Source organism: Geotrypetes seraphini, chromosome 2 (genome assembly GCF_902459505.1).
Source record: "Geotrypetes seraphini chromosome 2, aGeoSer1.1, whole genome shotgun sequence".
Taxonomy (NCBI): domain Eukaryota; kingdom Metazoa; phylum Chordata; class Amphibia; order Gymnophiona; family Dermophiidae; genus Geotrypetes; species Geotrypetes seraphini.
The window spans coordinates 140,136,445-140,158,421 of NC_047085.1; the positions used below are offsets into that span (position 1 = coordinate 140,136,445).

The window sequence follows — 21,977 nt, forward strand, 5'->3', positions numbered from 1 at the left end:
AATAGGGCAAGTAAATATCATATGACTCAGGTCACCAATGTCCGAAAGACAATGCCAACAAAGATTGGAATCTCTGAGTCCTGCCCGAAACAATTTATTGGGGGTCCAATAGACCTTATATGACAAGAAGTATAATGATTGCGAGAGACTGGAGGAAGCCGTGGAGCAGATTATTTTGTTAAAATAGAGTTTCCATTCCCTATCTGAGCCCCCCAAGACGTATCCATAGACCAAACGTCGGTCGCCTTAGTGGACCTAGGATAGATGAGATCTAAGTTTCTTATAAAAGAGGGACATGGTGTGTCCCAAAGCAAGACCCAAATGGGACGAATCCAGAAGAGAAGAAGATGAAGAATAATCATGAATAGAAGGTGAGCATTTCTTTAAACAGTGGGAAAGCTGAAACCAGCGAAAATATTCTGTCGGGGGGAGGGAAAATCGATCCATAAGTTGAGAGAAGGATAATAATGAATCGTTATCTATAACCTGGCTTAAGGACCATATACCTCGGTCCGTCCATGTGCGCCAGTGGATAATAGCATTGTCAATACGGATACCTGAATTAAACCACACAGGAGAGGACATGGTGTACCAGTGATTTGTTTGAGAAAAATGGTCAAAATGCTTTATCGCCTGTATAGTAGTATAAATGGTGGTCGATTTTGTCATGCATATGGAGGTATGGCAAGCAAGAAAGTGGAATAGGATGTACCAGATGTTGTTCAACATAGAACCACCCAGGATGGTGGCCTTGAGAGATCGGGTCTTGTAGCCAAATCGAGCAAAATCGAAGTAGAGAAGCAATATGATAAAGAAAAAAGTCTGGGAAGCCCACTCCCCCATCCTCTTTAGCTGATTTAAGGATCTTCAGAGCAATACGAGATGGTTTTCTGCACCAAAGATAAGTAGGCAGTTTACAGTCAATGGATTTATAAAATTCCTTAGGAGCTAAGCGGGGAAGCATGGATAGATAATAATTAATTATCGGAGCAATGGTCATTTTTATAGCTTCCAAGCGTCCCCACCAAGAAAGAGATAAGGGAGTCAACTGACTCAACAAAATATCCACTTTGGAGTTAATGGTGGCCAGATTAAGAAACATCATAGTATTAGTGTCTGAATGGAAAAGGGTTCCAAGATATTTTAGAGAGGAATGAGCCCAACGAAAAGATATATAAGAACATAAGAACATAAGACTTGCCTCTGTCGGGTCAGACCGGAGGTCCATCGTGCCCGGCAGTCCGCTCACGCGGCGGCCCCTCAGGTCCAGGACCTGATAGTGCTCCTACCCTAAAACTCACATATGCTTTTCGCTTTTGTCCTGTAGTGTAACCTTCTATCTATACCCTGTAATCCCCTTCTCTTTCAGGAAGTCATCCAGTCCCTTTTTGAAACCCAGTATTGTACTCTGTCCTATTACCTCCTTTGGAAGCGTGTTCCAGGTGTCCACCACCCTCTGAGTGAAGAAAAACTTCCTTGCATTCGTTTTGAATCTGTCCCCTCTCAGTTTTTCTGAGTGACCTCTTGTTTTTGTTGTCCCCGCTAGTCTGAAGAATCTGTCCCTATCCACCCTCTCTATGCCTTTCATGATTTTATATGTCTGTATCATGTCTCCTCTCAGTCTCCGCTTTTCCAGGGTAAAGAGCCCCAGTTTGTCCAACCTTTCGGCATATGAAAGGTTCTCCATTCCCTTTATCATCCTAGTTGCTCTCCTCTGGACCCTCTCAAGTATCGCCATGTCTTTCCTAAGGTACGGCGACCAGTATTGGACACAGTATTCCAGATGCGGTCGCACCATTGCTCGATACAATGGCAGGATGACCTCCTTCGTTCTGGTAGTGATACCTTTTTTGATAATGCCCAGCATTCTGTTCGCTTTCTTTGAGGCCGCTGCACATTGCGCCGCTGGCTTCATTGTTGTATCCACCAATACCCCCAGGTCTTTTTCTAGGGTGCCTTTCCCCATCTCCCTTCCTCCCATCGTATAGCTGTACATGGGGTTCCCTTTCCCGATGTGCAAGACCTTACATTTCTCCACATTGAAGCTCATCTGCCATCTTTTTGCCCACTCGCACAGTTTGTTCAGGTCGCTCTGTAGTTCTTTGCATTCCTCAACAGTTTTGACCCTGTTGGAGAGTTTTGTATCGTCCGCGAACTTGATAACTTCACATTTCGTGCCCGTTTCCAGATCGTTAATGAATATATTGAACAGCAGCGGTCCCAACACTGACCCCTGGGGGACACCACTCGTGACCTCTTTCCAGTCAGAGTAGTGTCCTTTTACTACTACCCTCTGTTTCCTATCCATCAGCCAATTTTGGATCCATCTGTGGACGTCCCCTTCCACCCCGTGGTTCCACAGTTTCTTCAGCAGGCGCTCGTGGGGTACCTTGTCAAAGGCTTTTTGGAAATCCAGATAAACTATGTCAATGGGGCTACCTTGGTCCAAATGTTTGCTTATCCCCTCAAAGAAATGTAGTAGATTCGTTTGGCACGATCGTCCTTTATAGAAACCGTGCTGGCTTGATCTCATCAGTTTATTTTTTTCTATATGCTCATTGATACCCTCCCTGATCAGTGATTCGACCATCTTCCCTGGAACTGAGGTCAAGCTCACCGGTCTATAGTTCCCCGGGTCGCCTCTCGATCCTTTTTTGAAGATTGGTGTAACATTTGCTATCCTCCAATCTTCCGGGATTATCCCTGATCTTAAGGATAGGTTGCAAATATGCCTGAGTAACTCCGCTATTTCGTCTCTGAGCTCTTTCAATATCCTCGGGTGGATCCCATCTGGGCCAGGAGATTTGTCGATTTTTAATCTATTTATCTGCCTTAGAACGGCTTCGAGGCTTACCTCCATGCATGATAATATACCCTCCTGATCCTCCTTGAAGATTTTTTCTGGTTCCGGCACGCTGGATGTGTCTTCTTTTGTAAAGACCGACGCGAAGAACTTGTTTAGTCTATCAGCCACCTCTTTTTCCTCCTTCACCACTCCTTTCTTGTCTCCCTCATCCAGGGGTCCCACCTCCTCCCTTGCTGGCTGTTTCCCTTTTACATATCTGAAAAATGGTTTAAAGTTTCTTGCTTCCTTGGCTAGTCTCTCCTCGTATTCTTTCTTGGCTTTTCTGACCACTCGGTGACATTCTTTCTGATGCTCCCTGTGCTCTTTCCAGTTTTCTTCCGTTTTGTCCTTCTTCCACTTCCGAAATGATGTTTTCTTGTCTCCTATCACTGTCTTTACTTCATTGTTTATCCATGCTGGGTCTTTAGTCTGATTCTTTTTGCCTCCTTTCCTAAATCTGGGTACATATAGGTGTTGTGCCTCGCTTACTGTGTCCTTGAGTAGGGACCAGGCTTGCTCCACAGACAGAGCTTTCTTGTAGCTGTTTCTGAGTTTCTTCTTCACCATTTGTCTCATGGCATCATAGTTCCCTTTTCTGAAGTTAAACGCTGTTCCCTTTGTTCTCTTCCCCTTTGGTAATCCTACTTCCACTGCAATAGAAGTGTTAGCATTCAACGGCAAGATTTCAGATTTATCCCAATTAATTCGATATCCCGAATATTTTGAAAATGTAGATACCAGTTGAAGCAAAGCAGGTATGGACGAATCTGGCATGGACAGGAATATTAGTAAGTCATCTGCATAAGCAAGGGTTTTAATTTGAGATGACCCAAAGGGAATACCTACAATACTAGGGAGTTGTCTAATAGCTAATAATAGTGGTTCAAGAGCTAAGTTGAAAAGGAGAGGGGACAACAGGCATCCCTGACGTGTACCTCTGTGTAAAAGGACAGGAGAAGATAGAGTCATTAATGCGCAATCTAGAAAAGGGTTTAGTGTATAATATTTTAACCCATCTAATGAAGTTAGAGCCACAGCCAAACCATTGGAGAGAAAAAAATAAGTGGTCCCATTCCACCATATCGAAAGCCTTTTCTGCATCAAGAGAGAGCGCCACCGCTGGGGAATGAGAAAATTGGGCGATATCAATGACTGCATTAAAAGTGCGAGCATTATCACCAATGAAACGGTCTCTCATGAAGCCGACTTGATCAGGGTGGATAAGAGTACCTAAAATTTTATCCAATCTAGATGACAAAATGTTTGCTAAAATTTTACAGTCGGTATTCAAGAGCAATATAGGTCTATAATTTGCAACATTAGTTTCATCTCTGCCAGGCTTAGGGAGCACTATAATGTGTGCTTCAGAAAAGCAGCCCTGATCTTCAGGGGAGGAAAAAAGATAGACATACAGTTGTTTTAGAAAAGGCACAAGATCAGTAGCAAAAGCCTTATAAAATTCTATGGGAAAGCCATCAGGACCGGGTGATTTGTGAGAGGAGAGCGATTTAATCGCGTCCAAGATTTCAGTCTCCGTAACAAGGTCACCGAGTACAGATGCCTGGGAGGAAGATAAAGAGGGATAGGCAAGATCATGGAAGAATTCCTCAGAATCTGTTTCCCGCGTAGTCTGTGAAGATGCATAAAGGTTCTCATAGAATTTTGTGAAAAGTAGAGATATAGATGAATCATCAGTAGCCAGAGTCCCATCATCGCCTACAAGGGATGCAACTCTGGATCGCTGTTTACGGTTAGCTAAATATCTAGCAAGGTATCGACCCGATTTATTTGCAGCCATATAAGTTCCAGATTTGGAAATCAAAAAATCTTGTTGGGCCCTAAAACGAGATAGGAGATTATATTCAGCTTTTTTACATATCAGTGCCGGAGAGAGACTGGCTACTTTAGCCGTAGCCTGTTGAGCCTCCAAAACCGAAATTTCCTGTTCTAAGGCATTCAATTGAGAGGAGTCAGATTTCTTTTTCCATGCCATGTAGCTAATAATCTCCCCTCGGAGGCTCACCTTAAAAGCTTCCCATAAAGTATTAAACGAAGAAACTGATGACAAGTTAGTATGGAAGAAATCTGGAAAGACGGTGTCAGAGATCAGGGATGTATTAAGTCTCCATATACGTCTAGGAATCGTATGTTTTAAATCAATGTGAAGACCAATAGGAGCATGATCTGATAGAATAATAGGATGTATTTGGGCTGCGCGGATTGAGTCTGCTGACTCCCTCAATATTACCTTTTGGTGGCACACAGTACTCATGATACATCTCTATGAGACGAAAGCTGCAGAATATTCTAGTAGACATAATCTTGTCTCAAAAATATGGGACCCTATTGCACATTTTTCGTTTTAACTGTGGACATTTCTTACCGATAGTTTCTTTTGCTCTCATTTTTCTCTCTGTATTGATTCATGCCTCGCTACTCCTTCTTGAGCCTCGATGCCACTCGTGTGTGGCTATGACCCCTTTTACCTACCTCTTCGTTTCTTTCCTTTACCTCTCCTTCTCCCTCTCCAGGTTGCCCTCCAGTCCTCCACGGGACTACTTTATAAGTACTGTTAGTATTTTATATTTGATTATTGTATGACATTCTCGCCTTGTTTCAGTGAGTGGTCCTGTGTGGACATTGTTCAGTATTCCTTATTGTTTTTGTTTCTCTATTTTCTGTTTGTAAGTGATAAAACTCTAATAAAATATTTGAAATAGAAAAAAAGACCTTTTAAGGGAAAACTAAAAAAGTTGGGAGGCTTGTTATTTGGAAGCAAGATGACAAACAAATATTGCAGAGACTGAAAGCCATAAAGCATACCCATTCAGTAGAGCAAATAAGAAAAACAGTGGCAGTATCTCTGCAGGGGCACTGGATAAGGGATGGAACACCTGTGCAGAAGCTTTTCCAGCATTTCCAAGATCACAGCTACTGTTTCCCAATACCAGCAACATCACCCATTTGTGTGGTAAATTCATCCTCCTTATCAATGAAGAGCTAATTTTCTCATCATATAAGCTATTACATAAGAATAGCCTTACTGCAGTGGTCTCAAACTCAAACCCTTTGCGGGGCCACATTTTGGATTTGTAGGTACTTGGAGGGCTGCAGAAAAAAATAGTTAATGTCTTATTAAAGAAATTACAATTTTGCATGAGGTTAATAGTTTATAGTTTATAAAACTTATAGTTTATAAAACCCTTTATAGTTTATAAAACTTTCCTTTAACAGTTTTACCTTATGCAAAATTGTCATTTATTTTATAAGACATTAACTATTTTTTCTGCGGCCCTCCAAGTACTCTATTTTTTCTGCAGCACTCACATTTAAAGTTTAATATCTTTTCTTTCTCAAAACTGGCACATTTCTATTACTAAATTGAAAATAAAATCATTTTCCTACCTTTGTTTGGTAATTTCATCAGTCTCTGGTTGCACTTTATTCTTCTGACTAATATTGCATCCAATATTTCTTCTCTTCTTTCAGCCTCCTGTATGCTTCCTCTCCTCCAGACCTCATTCCCTCCCCCAACTTTTTCTTTCTTTTTCTATGTCTGTCTTTCTCTGATTCCTTGTTCCATTTTTTGCTTTGTTTCTGGCTCCTTGTCCCCCCCCTTTCTTTCTTTTTTCCTTCTGGCTCCCTGCTCCCCTTTCTTTCTTCCTTCTTTCCTGCCCTCCCCCATGCCACCGCCGCCGGGGAATAGGCTTCTGCTGACGCCATCGGGAACAGGCTGAGATCTCCATGGGGCCGACCAACTCTCGCCGCCCAACGTCAATTCTAATGTCAGAAAGGACGTTCCGGGCAGCCAGGCAGCGATTGGCTAGCCAGAACGTCCTCTTGACGTCAGAATTGAGGTCGGGCGGCTAGAGAAGCAGGGAGATCAAAGAGCATGGTGCCGGCCTGTTCCCCGAGGGCAGCGGTGAGAAGGGAAGGGAAGCAGTTGGGCACCCCTGCTCTAGACGAGCCGCACTCTAGGAAGAACAGTGGAGGGTGATCAGCTGTGCGGACTGCCCCCCCCTTGGTACGCCACTGGAGCAGCAGCATGTCTGGCCGGCTCATTCCATTCAAAGCCGCGGGTGGCGGCTCCTTGCGAGATCCGCGCCTGCGTCTGAAGCTTCTCTGATGTGATGTCAGAGAGGCTTCCGATGCAGGAGTGAATAGCGCAAGGAGCCGCCAACCCGCGGCTTTGAACGGAACGAACCGGCCAGACCCGCTGCTGCTCCAAAAGGAAGGGAATGATCCAGTCCAGACTGCGGGCCACAAATAAAACTTGGAGAGCCACATGTGTCCCGCGGGCCGCGTGTTTGAGACCGCTGCCTTACTGGGTCAGACCAATGAATCAAGCCACGTAGCCTGTTCTCATGGTGGACAATCCAGGTCCCTAGTACCTGACCAAAACCCAAGGAGCAGCAACATTCCATGCTACCGATCCAGGGCAAGCAGTGACTTCCCCCATGTCTTTCTCAATAACAGACTATGGACTTTTTCTCCAGGAAATTGTCCAAACCTTTCTTAAAACCAGCTATGCTATCTACTCTTACCACAACCTCTGGCAACGCGTTGCAGAACTTAACTATTCTCTGAGTGAAAAAATATTTCCTCCTATTGGTTTTAAAATTATTTCCCTGTAACTTCATAGAGTGTTTCCTAGTCTTTGTAATTTTTGATGGCATGAAAAATTGATTCACTTGTACTCGTTCTACACCACTCAGGATTTTATAGACTTAAATCATATCTCCCCTCAGCCATCTCTTTTCCATGTTGAAGAGCCCTAACCTCATATATTAGGGTACAACTCAAACAAATTCTATAACATTGTGGCTGTGTTGCCCAACCCTTGGATTCTCTGTAGGCCAGTCCTCACCATGCTTCCCTGTTTTCCACAGCTTCTTTCAATTGCTTGATGTTCATTCCCATGTCATTCTTGATGGTATCCAGCCATACACAACTCCAATTGCTCTCTATATACATGCATTTCCCCACTTTTTATTTATAAGTCTCAGTTTAATTGTTTTTACCATCTACAACACTAAGGCTGACCCTTAAAATTAGCTCAACTGGCACAGACTTGTTTGCTTAAGCCTGGCTTATTGCTCTCAACTTAAATCCAATTCTGTACCTGGAGTGAAATTAGGATTTCCACGTAAACGCAAATTCCTTTGCTCAAAAAACCTGAAGATTGTGTAAAAGAGCATGTCGTCTGCTGTCTGCTTTGCTGCATCTAGGAATTTACGCGCAGAGATGTTGTCATGTCCTCCAATACTCCGGATAAACCTCAAGGCTGCCAGAACCTGGTGTTTGGACAGCAAAACCTCTACTATTTCATCATTAGCTGTGGAGAGTCTCTAGAAAAAGGAACAAGACTTGTATCAGCAAGAGAGCTCAGAAGAACTGAACAGCTATGGTACTAGGATTTTGAACCTCTGATGCCCACATCTTGCAAGCTCGTATCGGTCGATGCATGCACACCAAAATCAAACCAAACACGAGTTTAAAAAGCATGAATGTCCAAAAATAGCCTTGGGAAGCATGAGCCTTACATGCACATCTGTACAGCTTCTTCCTCTAGATGAAACTTAAGGGAAGATTAGGCACTTACCTTGATAATCTTTCTGTTAACAAAGCATATGAGGCCTGACAAGTGGGTTAAAGCCCCCAAATCATGAGTTATTGTAAAAGGAATCAATACTTTTTCTTCAGCTCTACCTCCTTCCTCAGTGGGCTGTCCTGCCAGATGATGGTTCTGCCTCAACTAGACTATTGCAATTCTGCCTACCTTGGCATCAACACTACTCTAATCCACAAACTGTAACTAATCCAGAACACAGCCGTTGGACTAATGTACAAATTAAAGAAATTTGATTCAATCACAACCTTCATCAGGCAACTACATTGGCTCCCAATATCATCCCGAATAATTTTCAAATCGTCATGTATCCTACATCAGATTCTATACGGAAACTCAGCAGCCCCTCTCATCCAATTATTCTCTACTATTTGGTTGACATCAAAAAGAATCCTTAATAGAATACAACTAAACTAAACTAAACCTTAAGTTTATATACCGCATCCTCTCCACAGAAGTGGAGCTCGGCATGGTTTACAAGAACTTAAAATATAAGAAGAGAAAGGAAAAGGTTTACATGAGCTTATATATAGAATGGAAGAGTAAGGGGGAAAATAGAATTACATGTTAGAGAAGAGCCAAGTTTTCAGTTGCTTGCGGAATAGCTGGAGAGAGCCCAGGTTCCGCAACGGGATAGTAAGGTCGTTCCAGAGACCTGTGATTTTGAAGAGAAGAGATTTTCCCAGTTTACCTGCATAGAGAATACCGTGTAGAGAGGGGAAGGATAGTCTATATCTTTGGGCGGGTCTGGTGGAGTCAGGACTCGAGGAGTTAAAGGGGATTAGGGGAGGAAGGATGCCATGAATGATCTTAAAAGCCAGGCAGGAGCATTTGAAATGGATTCTGGAAATCACTGGGAGCCATCCACAAAATACTTTCACTAAAAGCGAATTTTCCACTGTTAACTTATTTGGGTGTAAAAACCTGGAATGACCTACCTGAAGCTATCAGGAATGAGACAAACTACATCACATTCAGAAAAAACCTGAAGACTCACCTCTTTGACAATTAACTGTCTTAGTTTCTGTATAGCTCCCCCTACTTCAATGTTCACTCCTCTAGCTTCTTCTTACCCACTTTACTTTGATCTGTCGCCTTGAGCCTATAGAGGTATGTGCGACTCACAAATATTAGATTAGTCTCTCCAGTCCTCTCTGACTGGCCTTCTGATTCTAAATCGTAAACCTTCTCTGGGGGAAATGCACTATGAAAGGTTAAACCCTATTGCGCAGTCACAGGTGCGCCTTCCATGGGCACAGACATATCCCAACAAGTTAAATAAGCTGTCCACATAAGATTCACAAAATCAGAGGTAAAGCCCTTGAGTAAGAAGCCCAGAAGACCCCCTTCAGGGACTCACCTTGTCATCTATCCGGCATCCAAATATTTGCATTTCACCATCTTGCTACTGTGCTGGTGCTTTAACTTGCTTCAGGTCTCACTGCAGCTGGATATGTAAATCCTCAGTCCAGGACCCTTCAATCTTCGGGTTGCCAGTCAGGCTGACACCAGACTGAGACCTCAGACCCCCCCCCATGAACCCAAATGCTGCCCTGGGGGGGAATGGAATGCAGCCAGCACATGTCAAAGCCCTCCTAGACCACCGTGGGGCCAAACAGCTTGCACTCAAGCACCTAATAAATCAAGAGCAAGCCTTGCTCCCAAAGGATCGATATCAGAATTCCTTAACTGGCTAGTCGGGTTCCTTTACAGTTGCCCTGCCCCGCAGCAGACAGTTCATCAGAGGATCTGTGTCCTCTACCATGCAGAGTTGCCCCAGGACCACTGGGGACTTCTTCAGCACTGCAAGACTCGATATCGGATAACACAACCCTCCTTCACTCACTCCCCCCAAAAAAAATTAATAAAAAACTTCTCAGAGTAGATCAGAGAAAAATCTTCCAGCTCACTTGCAGAAGGAAAAATGGGAGGGGCAGGACAGCCCCCTGTGGAAGGAGGTGGAGCTGAAGAAAAAGTATCGATTCCTTCTGCAACAGCTCGCGATTTGGAGGGTTCAAACTTACTTGTCATGACTCATATGCTTTGTGTAACAGACTGCATGCTGTGTTCTGCTTTCTATGGATGATCCTGAATAGACAGGGTCTCTCCCCTCCTTACTTGGCAGCAGCCAGCTGGTGTATCCCCACCCAATTTCAGGTTACCATATATTTTTTGGTTTCTTACCTAACATAATAGCAATGTCATTAGCTCAATAACATAATTGGCTTGAAATTTTTGGGAGATACTTAATCCATTTTTTTTTAAAATTAAACCAATGTACTACCGTATTTTCACGCATATAACGCGCACCCATGTAAAACGCGCACACGGGTATAGCGTGCGGGAAACCGAAATATATTTTAAAAATTTTTATATAGCGCGCACACGCGTATACCGCGCATGCTGCTTACCGCCCCGACTCTCCTTTCCAGCCCTGCCCCGAGTCTCCTCTGGTCCCGACTCTCACTTTCCAGCCCTGCCCCAAGTCTCCTCTGGTCCCGACTCTCACTTTCCAGCCCTGCCCCTTGAAGTCTTGTCCCCCCTTGAAGGTCTGCCTGTCCCCCTTGAAGTCTTGTCCCCCCTTGAAGTCCTGTCCCCACCCTGAAAGCCTGATGCCCCCCCGACATCTGATTCATCACCCAGAAGGACCGCTCGCACCCCCCCAGCCTCCCCCCCTGCCTACCATTGTTTCCCGATGCCAGTGAGCCCTGATGCTTCCTCTGCTGGCGGTCCCACCCCTTGTCTGATGTCAGAGAAAGGGCGGGACCGCTAGCAGAGGAAGCAGCGCATCGCAGGGCTCAGAGAAGGGGTGGGACCGCCGGCAGAGGAAGCAGCAGGGCTCACTGGCATCGGGAAACAACGGTAGGCAGGGGGGGAGGCTGGGGGAGGTGCGAGCGGTCCTTCGGGGTGATGAATCGGAAGTCAGGGGGGAAACTATGTAAAAAAAAATTTGTACAACACGCTCACGCATATAACGCGCATGATTATACTTGGTTTGTAAAATCGTGTATAACGCACGCGTTATATGCATGAAAATACGGTAATGATCAAAAGCTGCTCTAAATGAGCTTTTAAGGATCTGATCTCCAAGGCTCAAGTGCAATATTTATGTCCAGATAACTTAAAGGATGGGACAATAAAAACTCTAATTTTCTCCTGGATCAGTATGGCTAGTTGTAGCCATATCCTCCAAAACTCGTGTTCTAGCAATGCTCATCCATGATCCTTACCTTCAGCATGTCCAAAGAAAGCTGATGTGCAGGAGGATAAATGCTCTCCAAGGACAGCAGGAGACATGCCTGAAACCATGGTCAAAACACTGATTTAGTTTAAAAATTAGATTTCAAGTTCTTTGGTCCAATTTACAGAACATAAAATTTAAAAAAAAACCACAAACCCAATAACTTTTTGAAAAAAGGTTGCTTAATTGCTCCATTGGTCACACTCACACAAGCCTTAATGTATAGGAAGATGCCACAGCATATACATGTGCACCTATGTTTTAGCAATAGTGATCGTATGATGCACAATTTGCTTTTGCCTCAGGAGTCTGAGATCATATGTGCACATCAGTCGTGAGATGGGCCCATGTGGCCATTTATGGATTTTCCATGCTCCAACCTGGACACTAACTTCCAGGAGAGGCAATCTTTAAGAAAGCAGACTGAAAATAGGCATTCTATATATCAGAGGAATTCCTATTCTATTTAAGTAAGATGAACAACAGGACTTTTCCTTTTAAATGAACGCAAAGGTTTAGGGTGATACTTAAAAACATTGTTCCTAACTGTACATACCAGAGGCTTGGAGTCACTAAGGACATGATACTGTAGAAACTGATGCAACATGTAAAAGAGGTTGTGTTGAACGAGAGTTTTGATTACCAGTTCATACAGGTAGTGCTGAAAAGAAAATTATTAAAAAGGCAATGCTGTACACAAAAATCACACTACTCAAAATACTACAATATTTAGAGCATGTTAAAAAGAACAAAAACATTTCCCTTTGCATGCAGTGAAATGAAATAGTTAAATATAAAAAGTGTGGTTAATAAGTGATCTAAGCTCAGAAACCAAATCAGTATGAATGGAATACAATACAGTAAACAAAAAGTTATAATTAAGCCTTTTTTTTTTGAGCTAGCATTTTCCTCCTCAATGGGAACTAGCTTCTATGATGCTAAGGCACCATGAACCTTCACTGGCAACTACCTGGGGATTTTGTCCCCTGCTTTGATATCCCCTCCTAACTCATCTTGCTCACAGTGCTTCAGAGCTTTTAACAACTCTGGACGCATGAGGAATTCTCTATAGACCACTTAAAGTTAGGCACCAGAATGCCGTTATAAAATCATGTAATATTTTGCTTCTACAGGCGATAGGAAAACAATATTATAATGTATATCACTATGAACACATCAGTGCTCAGGCATCCAGGGATTTTCAGACAGCCACCCGAGTAGCATAACTCATGGTGGTAAGATCCTCATTACTCGCAGTCTAGCATTTAAGATGTTTTAATGGGTTTTTTTTTCCTCTTTATTTTATACCAATCAGTCTTTACTCAATAATTTATAATAAATACAATTTCAAAAGAAGCTGCCAGCAACTATGTGGACCACACAAGTACTATGAATTAAGATCTCCCCATCCTGATGAAGTGAAAGCGAAACGCGTCGGCAAGGGGATATAAATCACACACATAAAAGCTAAGTTTGGCTTTATATAAGTGAAAGCTTCTTTTGAAAGTGTATTTATTATAAATTATTTATTGAGTAAAGACCGATTGGTATAAAATAAAGAAGAAAAAGAGGGGAAAAAAGCCGTTAAAACGTCTTAAATGCTAGGCTGCGAGTAATGAGGATCTTACCACCATGAGTTATGCTACTCGGGTGGCTGTCTGAAAATCCCTGGATGCCTGAGCACTGACGTGTTCATAGTGATATACATTATAATATTGTTTTCCTGTCGCCTGTTGAAGCAATATATTACATGATTTGGTGAAGTGAAAGAGTAAAAGTGAGTTATAAAATGCTAGCATAAGTCCGCATTTGAACGCTTATGCCAGCTTAATGGCTCGAACAGATGCTAGTATTCTATAACTGATGCACACAGGAATGCCCTTAACCTGCCCATGATCCTCCCAGGTACCCACCCCCCTTACAGTTGCGTGCCATGGATCTTGCATGTGCAATTTACAGAATCCTAACAGCAATTATGTAAATTAGTGCCAACTAATACCAATACCAGTAAAGCACAGTTACTTACCGTAACAGGTGTTATCCAGGGACAGCAGGCATATATTCTCACATGTGGGTGACGTCATCTACGGAGCCCCGATGCGGACAGCTTTTTCAAGCAAACTTAATTGAAGATTTAAGTTTGCTCTGCTGCTCCACGCATGCGTGCCTTCCTGCTCCACTAGAGGGCGCATCCCCTCCTCGTGGTCTCCAGTTCACCTAACCAGCAAAGAAGCCAACCTCGGGGAGGCGGGCGGGTTGTGAGAATATATGCCTGCTGTCCCTGGATAACACCTGTTACGGTAAGTAACTGTGCTTTATCCCAGGACAAGCATGTGGGTGACCTCCAAGCTAACTGAAAAGGGGTGGAGGGAAGTTGGCAATTTAAGAGAACAGATTACGCAGTACCGATTGGTCAAACCGGCCATCGCTCCTGGACAGTGTATCCAGACAGTAGTATGAGGTGAAAGTATGAACCGAAGACTACATGGCAGCCTTGCAGATTTCCTCAATAGGTGTGGACCGGAGGAAAGCTACGGAGGCTGCCATCGTTCGGACTTTATGTCCCGTTACTCGACCATGCAGCGCGAGACCAGCCTGAGCGTAGCAAAAAGAAATACAAGCAGCTAACCAGTTGGACAAGGTGCGCTTGGAAACTGGGCGGCCCAACCGATTAGGGTCGAAGGACAAAAACAATTGTGGAACTGTCCGATGAGACTGGGTGCGTTGGAGGTAAAAGGCCAACGCTCTCTTACAGTCAAGCGTGTGGAGCGCCACCTCTCCGGGGTGAGAGTGGGGCTTGGGAAAAAACACTGGCAAAACAATGGATTGGTTGAGATGAAAATCAGACACCATTTTAGGCAAGAACTTAGGATGAGTGCGGAGAACCACCTTGTCATGATGGAGTACAGTGAAAGGCGGGTCCGCCACCAGAGCCTGTAGCTCACTAACCCGCCGAGCGGAAGTGAGTGCGAGCAGGAAAATCACCTTCCAAGTGAGAAATTTCAGATGGCATTTGTCTAACGGCTCAAATGGAGGTTTCATGAGTTGAGCCAGAACTACATTAAGGTCCCAAACCACCGGGGGAGGTTTGAGAGGGGGGGTGGACATTCAAGAGGCCCTTCATGAAACAAGAAACTAAGGGATGGAGTGAAAGGGCTTTCCCTTCCAGGGGCTGATGAAAGGCAGCAATCGCACTAAGATGTACTCGAATGGAGTTGGTCTTCAGGCCTGAGTGAGATAGATGAAGCAAATACTCCAGGACCAAAGAGACGGGGACCGACACCGGGTCCTGGCTGTGTGAGGAGCACCAGGACGAGAATCTGGTCCACTTTTGGGAATAGCAGGTTCTAGTCGAGGCCTTCCTTGAGGCTTCCAATATCTCCTTGACTGATTGCGACACAGGGAGAGAAGTCAGGGGGAGAGAAACCAAGCATTCAGATGAAGAGATTGAAGATTGGGATGTAACAGCGAACCCTGACTCTACGATAGCAGAGAGGGAAACAGAGGTAGAGGCAGCGGATCTCTGGTACTGAGTTGAAGTAGGAGGGAGAACCAAGGCGGGCGTGGCCACCGAGGGGCAATCAAGATCAGCGTGGCTCGTACCGATTTGAGATGGACCAGCGTCCAAAGAATCAGAGGAAAAGGCGGAAACGCATACAGAAACCTTCCCTCCCAATCTAGGAGGAAGGCGTCGGCCTCGAGGCGGTCCGGGGAATACATCCGGGAGCAGAAGTGAGGGTGTGATTGAGGGGGGGAGGCGAACAGATCTATCTGCGGAGTCCCCCACTTTTCGAACACCTGTCGCAAGGTTTGAGAATGCAGTGACCACTCATGTGGCTGGAGGAGGCGGCTGAGTCTGTCCGCCAGACAGTTCCGTTCTCCTTGTATGTACACCGCTCGAAGGAAGATGTTGTTGGAGATCGCCCACTTCCAGAGACGCAGGGCTTCCCGACAGAGGGACCAAGACTCCGTCCCCCTTGCTTGTTTACGTAGTACATTGCCACCTGGTTGTCGGTTCGGACGAGAACTACCCGGTCGTGGAGCAGATGTTGAAAAGCCACAGCGGCGAGATAGATGGCCCGAAGTTCCAGCACGTTGATGTGGCAGTGGCGGTCCTCTGTTGACCACATCCCCTGAGTGCGTAGGCCATCCAGATGAGCTCCCCAAGCGTACTCCGACGAGTCCGTGGTGAGTACCTTGCTGTGTGGAGGGGCGAGAAAACGCAAACCTTTGGAAAGATTTGAAGAGTCGGCCCACCAGAGGAGCGATCGTTGCAAGGAAGGAGTCACTGTCACGGGACGGTCGATTGGGTCCCAGTCTTGACGCCATTGAGAGGCCAGGGTCCATTGAGGGATCCTCAGGTGGAGACGGGCAAGGGGTATGACGTGGACGGTAGAGGCCATGTGGCCCAGAAGAGTCATCATCTGCCGAGCTGATACCGAGGTCAGCCGTGAAATCCTTTGACTCAGACTTACTAACGCCTCTTGACGAGGAGGGGGGAGGAAGGAGCGTAGGCGAATCGTATCCAGCACGGCCCCGATGAACTGTAAGGACTGAGAGGGGCGCAGCTGGGATTTTGGGAAGTTTACCTCGAACTCCAGACCCTGAAGGTAAATAATCGTCTGTCGGGTCGCTGAGATAACCCCCTCCCTGGACGGGGCTTTGATCAGCCAGTCGTTCAGGTAGGGGAATACCTGGAAACCCTGAGAGCGTAAGGCAGCTGCGACCACCACGAGGCACTTCGTGAAGACCCGAGGTGATGATGCCAGGCCAAAGGGGAGGACTCGGTATTGTAGGTGCAGGTCCCCCACCTGAAAGCGCAGGAACTTGCGGTGAGCGGGGTGCACCGGGACATGTGTGTAGGCCTCCTTCAGATCGAGGGAGCACAGCCAATCGCCCTCGTCGATCAGAGGATAGAGAATCGGTAGGGAAAGCATCCGGAACTTTTCCCGCACCAGAAATTTGTTGAGTCGTCTCAAGTCCAGAATTGGGCGCAGGTCTCCAGTCTTCTTCGGTACCAGGAAGTAACGGGAGTAGAACCCTTTCCCTCGTTGGTCGGGAGGAACCACCTCCACTGCCCGTAGGCGGAGCAGGTCTCGAGCTTCTGAGAGAAGGAGGGGTAGCTGATTTCGGTTGGGAGGGCACACCCTTGGAGGGCTGTCTGGGGGAAGTTCCCGAAAGTTGAGAGAGTATCCTGATGAGATCACGCCAAGGACCCATGCGTCCGACGTGACTTGTTCCCAGCGAGGGTAATAGGCTCTGAGGCGACCCCCCGATGGGGAGGAGGCCCGGGACTGTGGCGGAGGGGGCCAGCCCCCATCCACATATCCCGTCAAAAGGACGGGGATGGTTTGGCAGTCGCAGGCGGCTGGGACTTGGGCGGAGCCCGGTGGTGAGCTTGCGGACGTCGCGGTGGAGGCCGCAAGAAAGCAGGGGTAGATTTTTGAGGGTGGCGGTGTGGAGGGGCCCTGAACGGCCTGGATGCTGGCGGTTTAGGCTTTTGCCGGACGAGGGAGGCAAACGAGCGTTCGTGTTCCGAAAGGCGTTTCGTAGCTGCCTCGATAGTGTCATCAAAAAGTTCTTTGCCCACACAGGGGAGGTTAGCCAACCGGTCTTGTAAGTTGGGGTCCATGTCGACGAGGCGTAGCCAAGCTAGGCGGCGCATGGCGATAGCGAAGGCTGCCACTCTGGAGGAAAGTTCGAAGCCATCATAGGCCGCGTGGAACAAATGGAGGCGTAGGTTGGAGAAAACCTCCAGGAGCAGGCCAAAGGCTCCTTGGCGGGAGGCCGGTAGGTCAGTCGCAAAGGCTCCCATCAGTCCAATGAGATGTTTCAAGTAGGACGTGAAGGTGAAAAAGTAGGACGTGAAAGCTTTGTACCCTGGAGGCCATCATAGAGTTCTGATACAGTCTCCTGCCGAACTTGTCAAGGGTCCGACCTTCTCGACCTGGGGGGACCGCCGCTGAGAGCCGGGAGGGGTGAGCTTTTTTCAAGGAAGATTCTACCAACAGCGACTGGTGGGAGAGCTGCGGTTGTTCAAACCCCGGGTAGGGTACTGTACGGTACTTGGACTCCATCTTGGAGGGGACAGCCGTTACCATATAGGGGGTCTCCAGATTCCTGAAGAAAGCCTGTTGGAGTACCGGGTTGGGCGGTAAGCGAAGGGACTCTCTGGGCAGTGACGGCATATCCAGCTCCGCCAGGTACTCTTTAGAGTATCTTGAGTCGGACTGGAGGTCTAAGTCCAAAGCGTGGCCCTTGTCCTGGACAAAGCGAGTGAAGGAGGGGCGGGACGTTCCCGGGGCCCCGTGTGGGGACGGTGAACGGGACCTCCGTCGGGCGGAGAAGGATGGGGAGGCTTCTCTCGAGTATCGAGGTTCATGCTCCGACCCGCGCTCCGAGACCGGGAAAGCACTGTGGAAGCGTTCCGGGGTCGAGGACATACATCGTCTCGAGGAGCCCCTCGGAGACGATGTCGGGGTGCGGGGTACCGATCGATGTCGAATCTGTGACCTCGACCCGGACTCCCTTGGCGAAAGCCTGGAACCTCGGATCGGAGCCCCGGTCCGAGGGGGAGTTAGGAGGATGTGAGAGTTGGAGAGTGATAACTCAGCCACCTTCAGCGGTCCTGTACGAGGCGTAGGTGAACGGCCTCGTAGTGCGGGAGAACTCCGGGCCTTCTTAGAGGTACGGCGGTTCGAGGTTTCTGTCGTTTTAGCGCGACGCTTTGCCCCGCGGCGGTCCGTGGAGGGAGAGCGCCTCGGGCGCCTCGGCGAGGATTCCGAGGAGGATGGGATGCGGCGAAGCTTGCGCGCTTTCCCCCGAGGGGGCTCGACGCAAGGCTCAGGCTGGTCCGGCACACGCGGGGTCGAGGTCGGGGCTGGTTGTAGGTGGGCCAGCGCAGAGGACAGCTCCGACGAGATCATCGCTCGGAGCAGGTCCTGGAAAACGGGCACGGACAGCATCGAAGGCATGTCCGCTGCCTCGGTGCACTCCACCGGGGGCGACCTCGTATCAGAGTATTCCTGTATGGTGGAGGCACGGCCCGAAGGCTTGGAGGACTTCGTCGGGGCTGAAAGCATGGGACTTCCGCCATGCATCACCGGTGTCCCCGAGGCTGGTTTCTTCGCTGGTGCGGAACCTGAAGAAGGAAGAGGAGATTTACCTGGAGCCGAGGCTTTCTGCTGTCCCGAGGACTTCGGGGTTGATTCTCGAGGCGGTGCCAAGGTAATCGGGGCCGAGGTCAAGGCCAGAGCCGAGGCCGGGGCCGACCTCGAGGCCGAGGTAGTGGGTTGGTCGGTGGTGAAGAGATCTGCCATGCGGGCTTTTCTTCGACGGAGGGCCCGATTCTGAAAAGTAGCGCACTGGGGGCAAGAATCGGTCGGATGGGTGGCCCCCAGGCAGAGGATGCACCGGGGATGCGGGTCTGTGATGGAGAGAAGCAGCTCGCACCGGGTGCACTTTTTAAAGCCGGTCAAAGGCCGGGACATAGAAATCGAAACTGGCCGCGGCTCGAGTAGCCACGCGGCCGCGGGGACCCGGAAGCCTCCGGGTCGGTCAAAACGAAGCAGGAACAGTAATTAAACAAGAAAAAAACGCGCACAGCGACTTGATCGAGAAAAACAATCAAAAATCGCGGTGCTAGAAGGCAGTTGGGGCAGAGCCTGAAAAAACACGACTTCTAGGCTCAGCGGAAAAATTTGAACTGGAGACCACGAGGAGGGGATGCGCCCTCTAGTGGAGCAGGAAGGCACGCATGCGTGGAGCAGCAGAGCAAACTTAAATCTTTAATCAAGTTTGCTTGAAAAAGCTGTCCGCATCGGGGCTCCATAGATGATGTCACCCACATGTGAGAATATCATGCCTGCTTGTCCTGGGATAATTGGTTGTTAATTAGTTGCTAATTGGCATCAAGCTATGCACACAATCTATAACTTGTGCACTAAGCATAAAGTTATGTGTGCAATTTTATGGAATTAGGAAGAACTGGAAGGTATATTCTACAAACACAGCCACAAGGTGTCACCACTGTGCAAAGACCAAGACCCTCCTCAGCTGACCTGGTTGGCAGAACACCTGACTGAGGATTAAACTCAGATCCTCTGAATGGTGGCTAGAAACTACATGATAGTGCAAAATATAAATCCTTAAAAAAAATAATAATAATAATTCTGTATAATGACTGAACAAAAAGAATTAAAATAAAAAGGAGTGCCCCTCACTACTGTGGGGTCCCATTACCTGCACGGTGATCTGAAACTGGTTAAGAGAGCGGATATACTCCATCAGCACAGCTATAATGAACTTGTGGGGTGCCTCCTATGGAATTAAAAATATAATAATGATAAACAACAATTAACATTAGAACTAAGCACAAGTGTAAAGTCTAGAAGTAGCAACTATCAATCTCCCTGCTTCCATATGTGCTGCAGCTTTAAAAATTCCCACTGGTACAGTGAATTCTCTGAAAACCTTGAAAATGTAGAAAGACCTTACACAATTCCCAGAACTAAATAGTAACATGGAAATATGCTAAACATATCAGCCAAGGTTTTTCAGAATTATTTCATTCCTACATTGCAAAATAGCAAGAAAAGGGAAAATGTGGGAATGGATTTGGGGTTTATTCCACTGGTTTGATAACATATTACAGAAGACCCAATGTTGGTAGGACAATACAAAATCACCACAACAAACTGCACTGGCTAATACAGGAACATACATTTGGGTTACTGAAAATTAATGGATAAGGCCAAAGTGGAATGGAGGAGCAGCTCTCAGATCAAAGCAGTAAACTGAAAATGAGAGAAGCCAAGGTTCAAATCCTGCTTCTTCCACTAATGCTCCTTATGACCTTGGACAAGTCACATCACTATTTCAATGCTTCAGGTACAAACTTTAAGGCTAGATTTATTAATGCATTAACACATGTGAAATGCAGTCCATTATTGTTTAATGGGTCTATTTACTAATAGGCATCAAAGGGCAATACATGTTGGTTAGTAAATCTAGCTCTTAAATTGTAAGCTCTCTGGAGAAGGAAAATATCCATTGTAACTGAACATAACTTGTTTTGAGCACAGATTTGAAAAAGGTGATTAATTAAATCTAAGATACAAATCCAAATTCTGAAGGGAAAAAGCTAACTGTGTGTCAAAGAATAAGGTCACAGAGCACTAAATTATGCAATGATGCTAAATTATGCAATGTAGTGGGCGGAGGTACCATACTGGACACTATGACACAGGACCTACTTTTACTGGAGCAATGGTCTACTATTTGGCAGCTGAGCTTTAATGGCAAGAAGTGTAAAGTTATGCAGCTTGGTAGCGGAAACCCTTGCAGAACCTACACTCTGAACGGTGAGACCTTAACTAGAACTGAACGGGATCTGGGAGTAATCATTAGTGAAAATATGAAGGCTGCCAATTAAGTGGAGAAAGCTTCATCCAAGGCTAGACAAATGCTGGGTTGCATCCGGAGAAGTTTCGTCAGCCAAAAGCCCGAAGTGGTAATGCTGCTTTACATGTCCATGGTGAGACCACATCTGGAATACTATGTTCAATTTTGGAGGCCACATTATCAAAAGGATGTGCTGAGAATAGAGTCGGTTCAGAGATTGGTCATTAGGATGGTTTCAGGACTCAAGGATCTCCCATATGAAGAACGTCTAGGTAAGTTGCAACTATACTCTCTCGAGGAACGCAGAGGGGAGACATGATAGTGATATGGATAACCTGGACATACAGATGGATAAACTGGACATACTGGCCTCATTTGTGTATGCTAGACACTACAGACATTTTAAACCTATATTTTCCCATAGCCTAACCAACTTTCTTTTCAGATGGAACAGCCTGTACCTTGCTGTCTGTTAACACATGTATCCTTTGAAATGCTAACCCAGCTGGCCTTTGCTGCAAAGTTCCTGTCTCCATTCCCTGCTGGGAGGATACTTCTCCAAGGTTCTGCTGAGCTGTTATCAGTGCTATATGACTTCACATATGCCAGGCACCCTGAAAAGCCATAAAACATTTATAACAAGCAACAATCCCTGCAGGATGACGGGGGCGTAGAGAGATGAGGGAGCTTGGTACCAAGACAGCACTTTTAACCAGATTGGACATTTGCTGCCTGTCTCTGAAGCAAATTATGGGAACCAAGAACAGCTGGGGTGCTGATAGGTCACCCTTGCCAACTTTCTGCATAAGACTATCTACAAGGACGCCATCCTGAAGATGTAAAGCGTTGTAAAACCACAA

General features: G+C 46.5%; 1 protein-coding gene across 1 annotated transcript in view; it reads right to left on the reverse strand.

Annotated features, from left to right (window-relative positions):
* Positions 1-21,977, reverse strand: part of RMC1 (regulator of MON1-CCZ1) — a 136,121-nt gene that overhangs the window by 7,364 nt on the left and 106,780 nt on the right. The window contains exons 16-19 of the mRNA XM_033933877.1: positions 19,957-20,034; positions 12,272-12,376; positions 11,705-11,773; positions 7,968-8,193 (exon numbers count right to left, since the gene is read on the reverse strand). Coding sequence (XP_033789768.1) covers positions 7,968-8,193; positions 11,705-11,773; positions 12,272-12,376; positions 19,957-20,034 — 478 coding nt within the window. The remainder of the gene's footprint in view (positions 1-7,967; positions 8,194-11,704; positions 11,774-12,271; positions 12,377-19,956; positions 20,035-21,977) is intronic.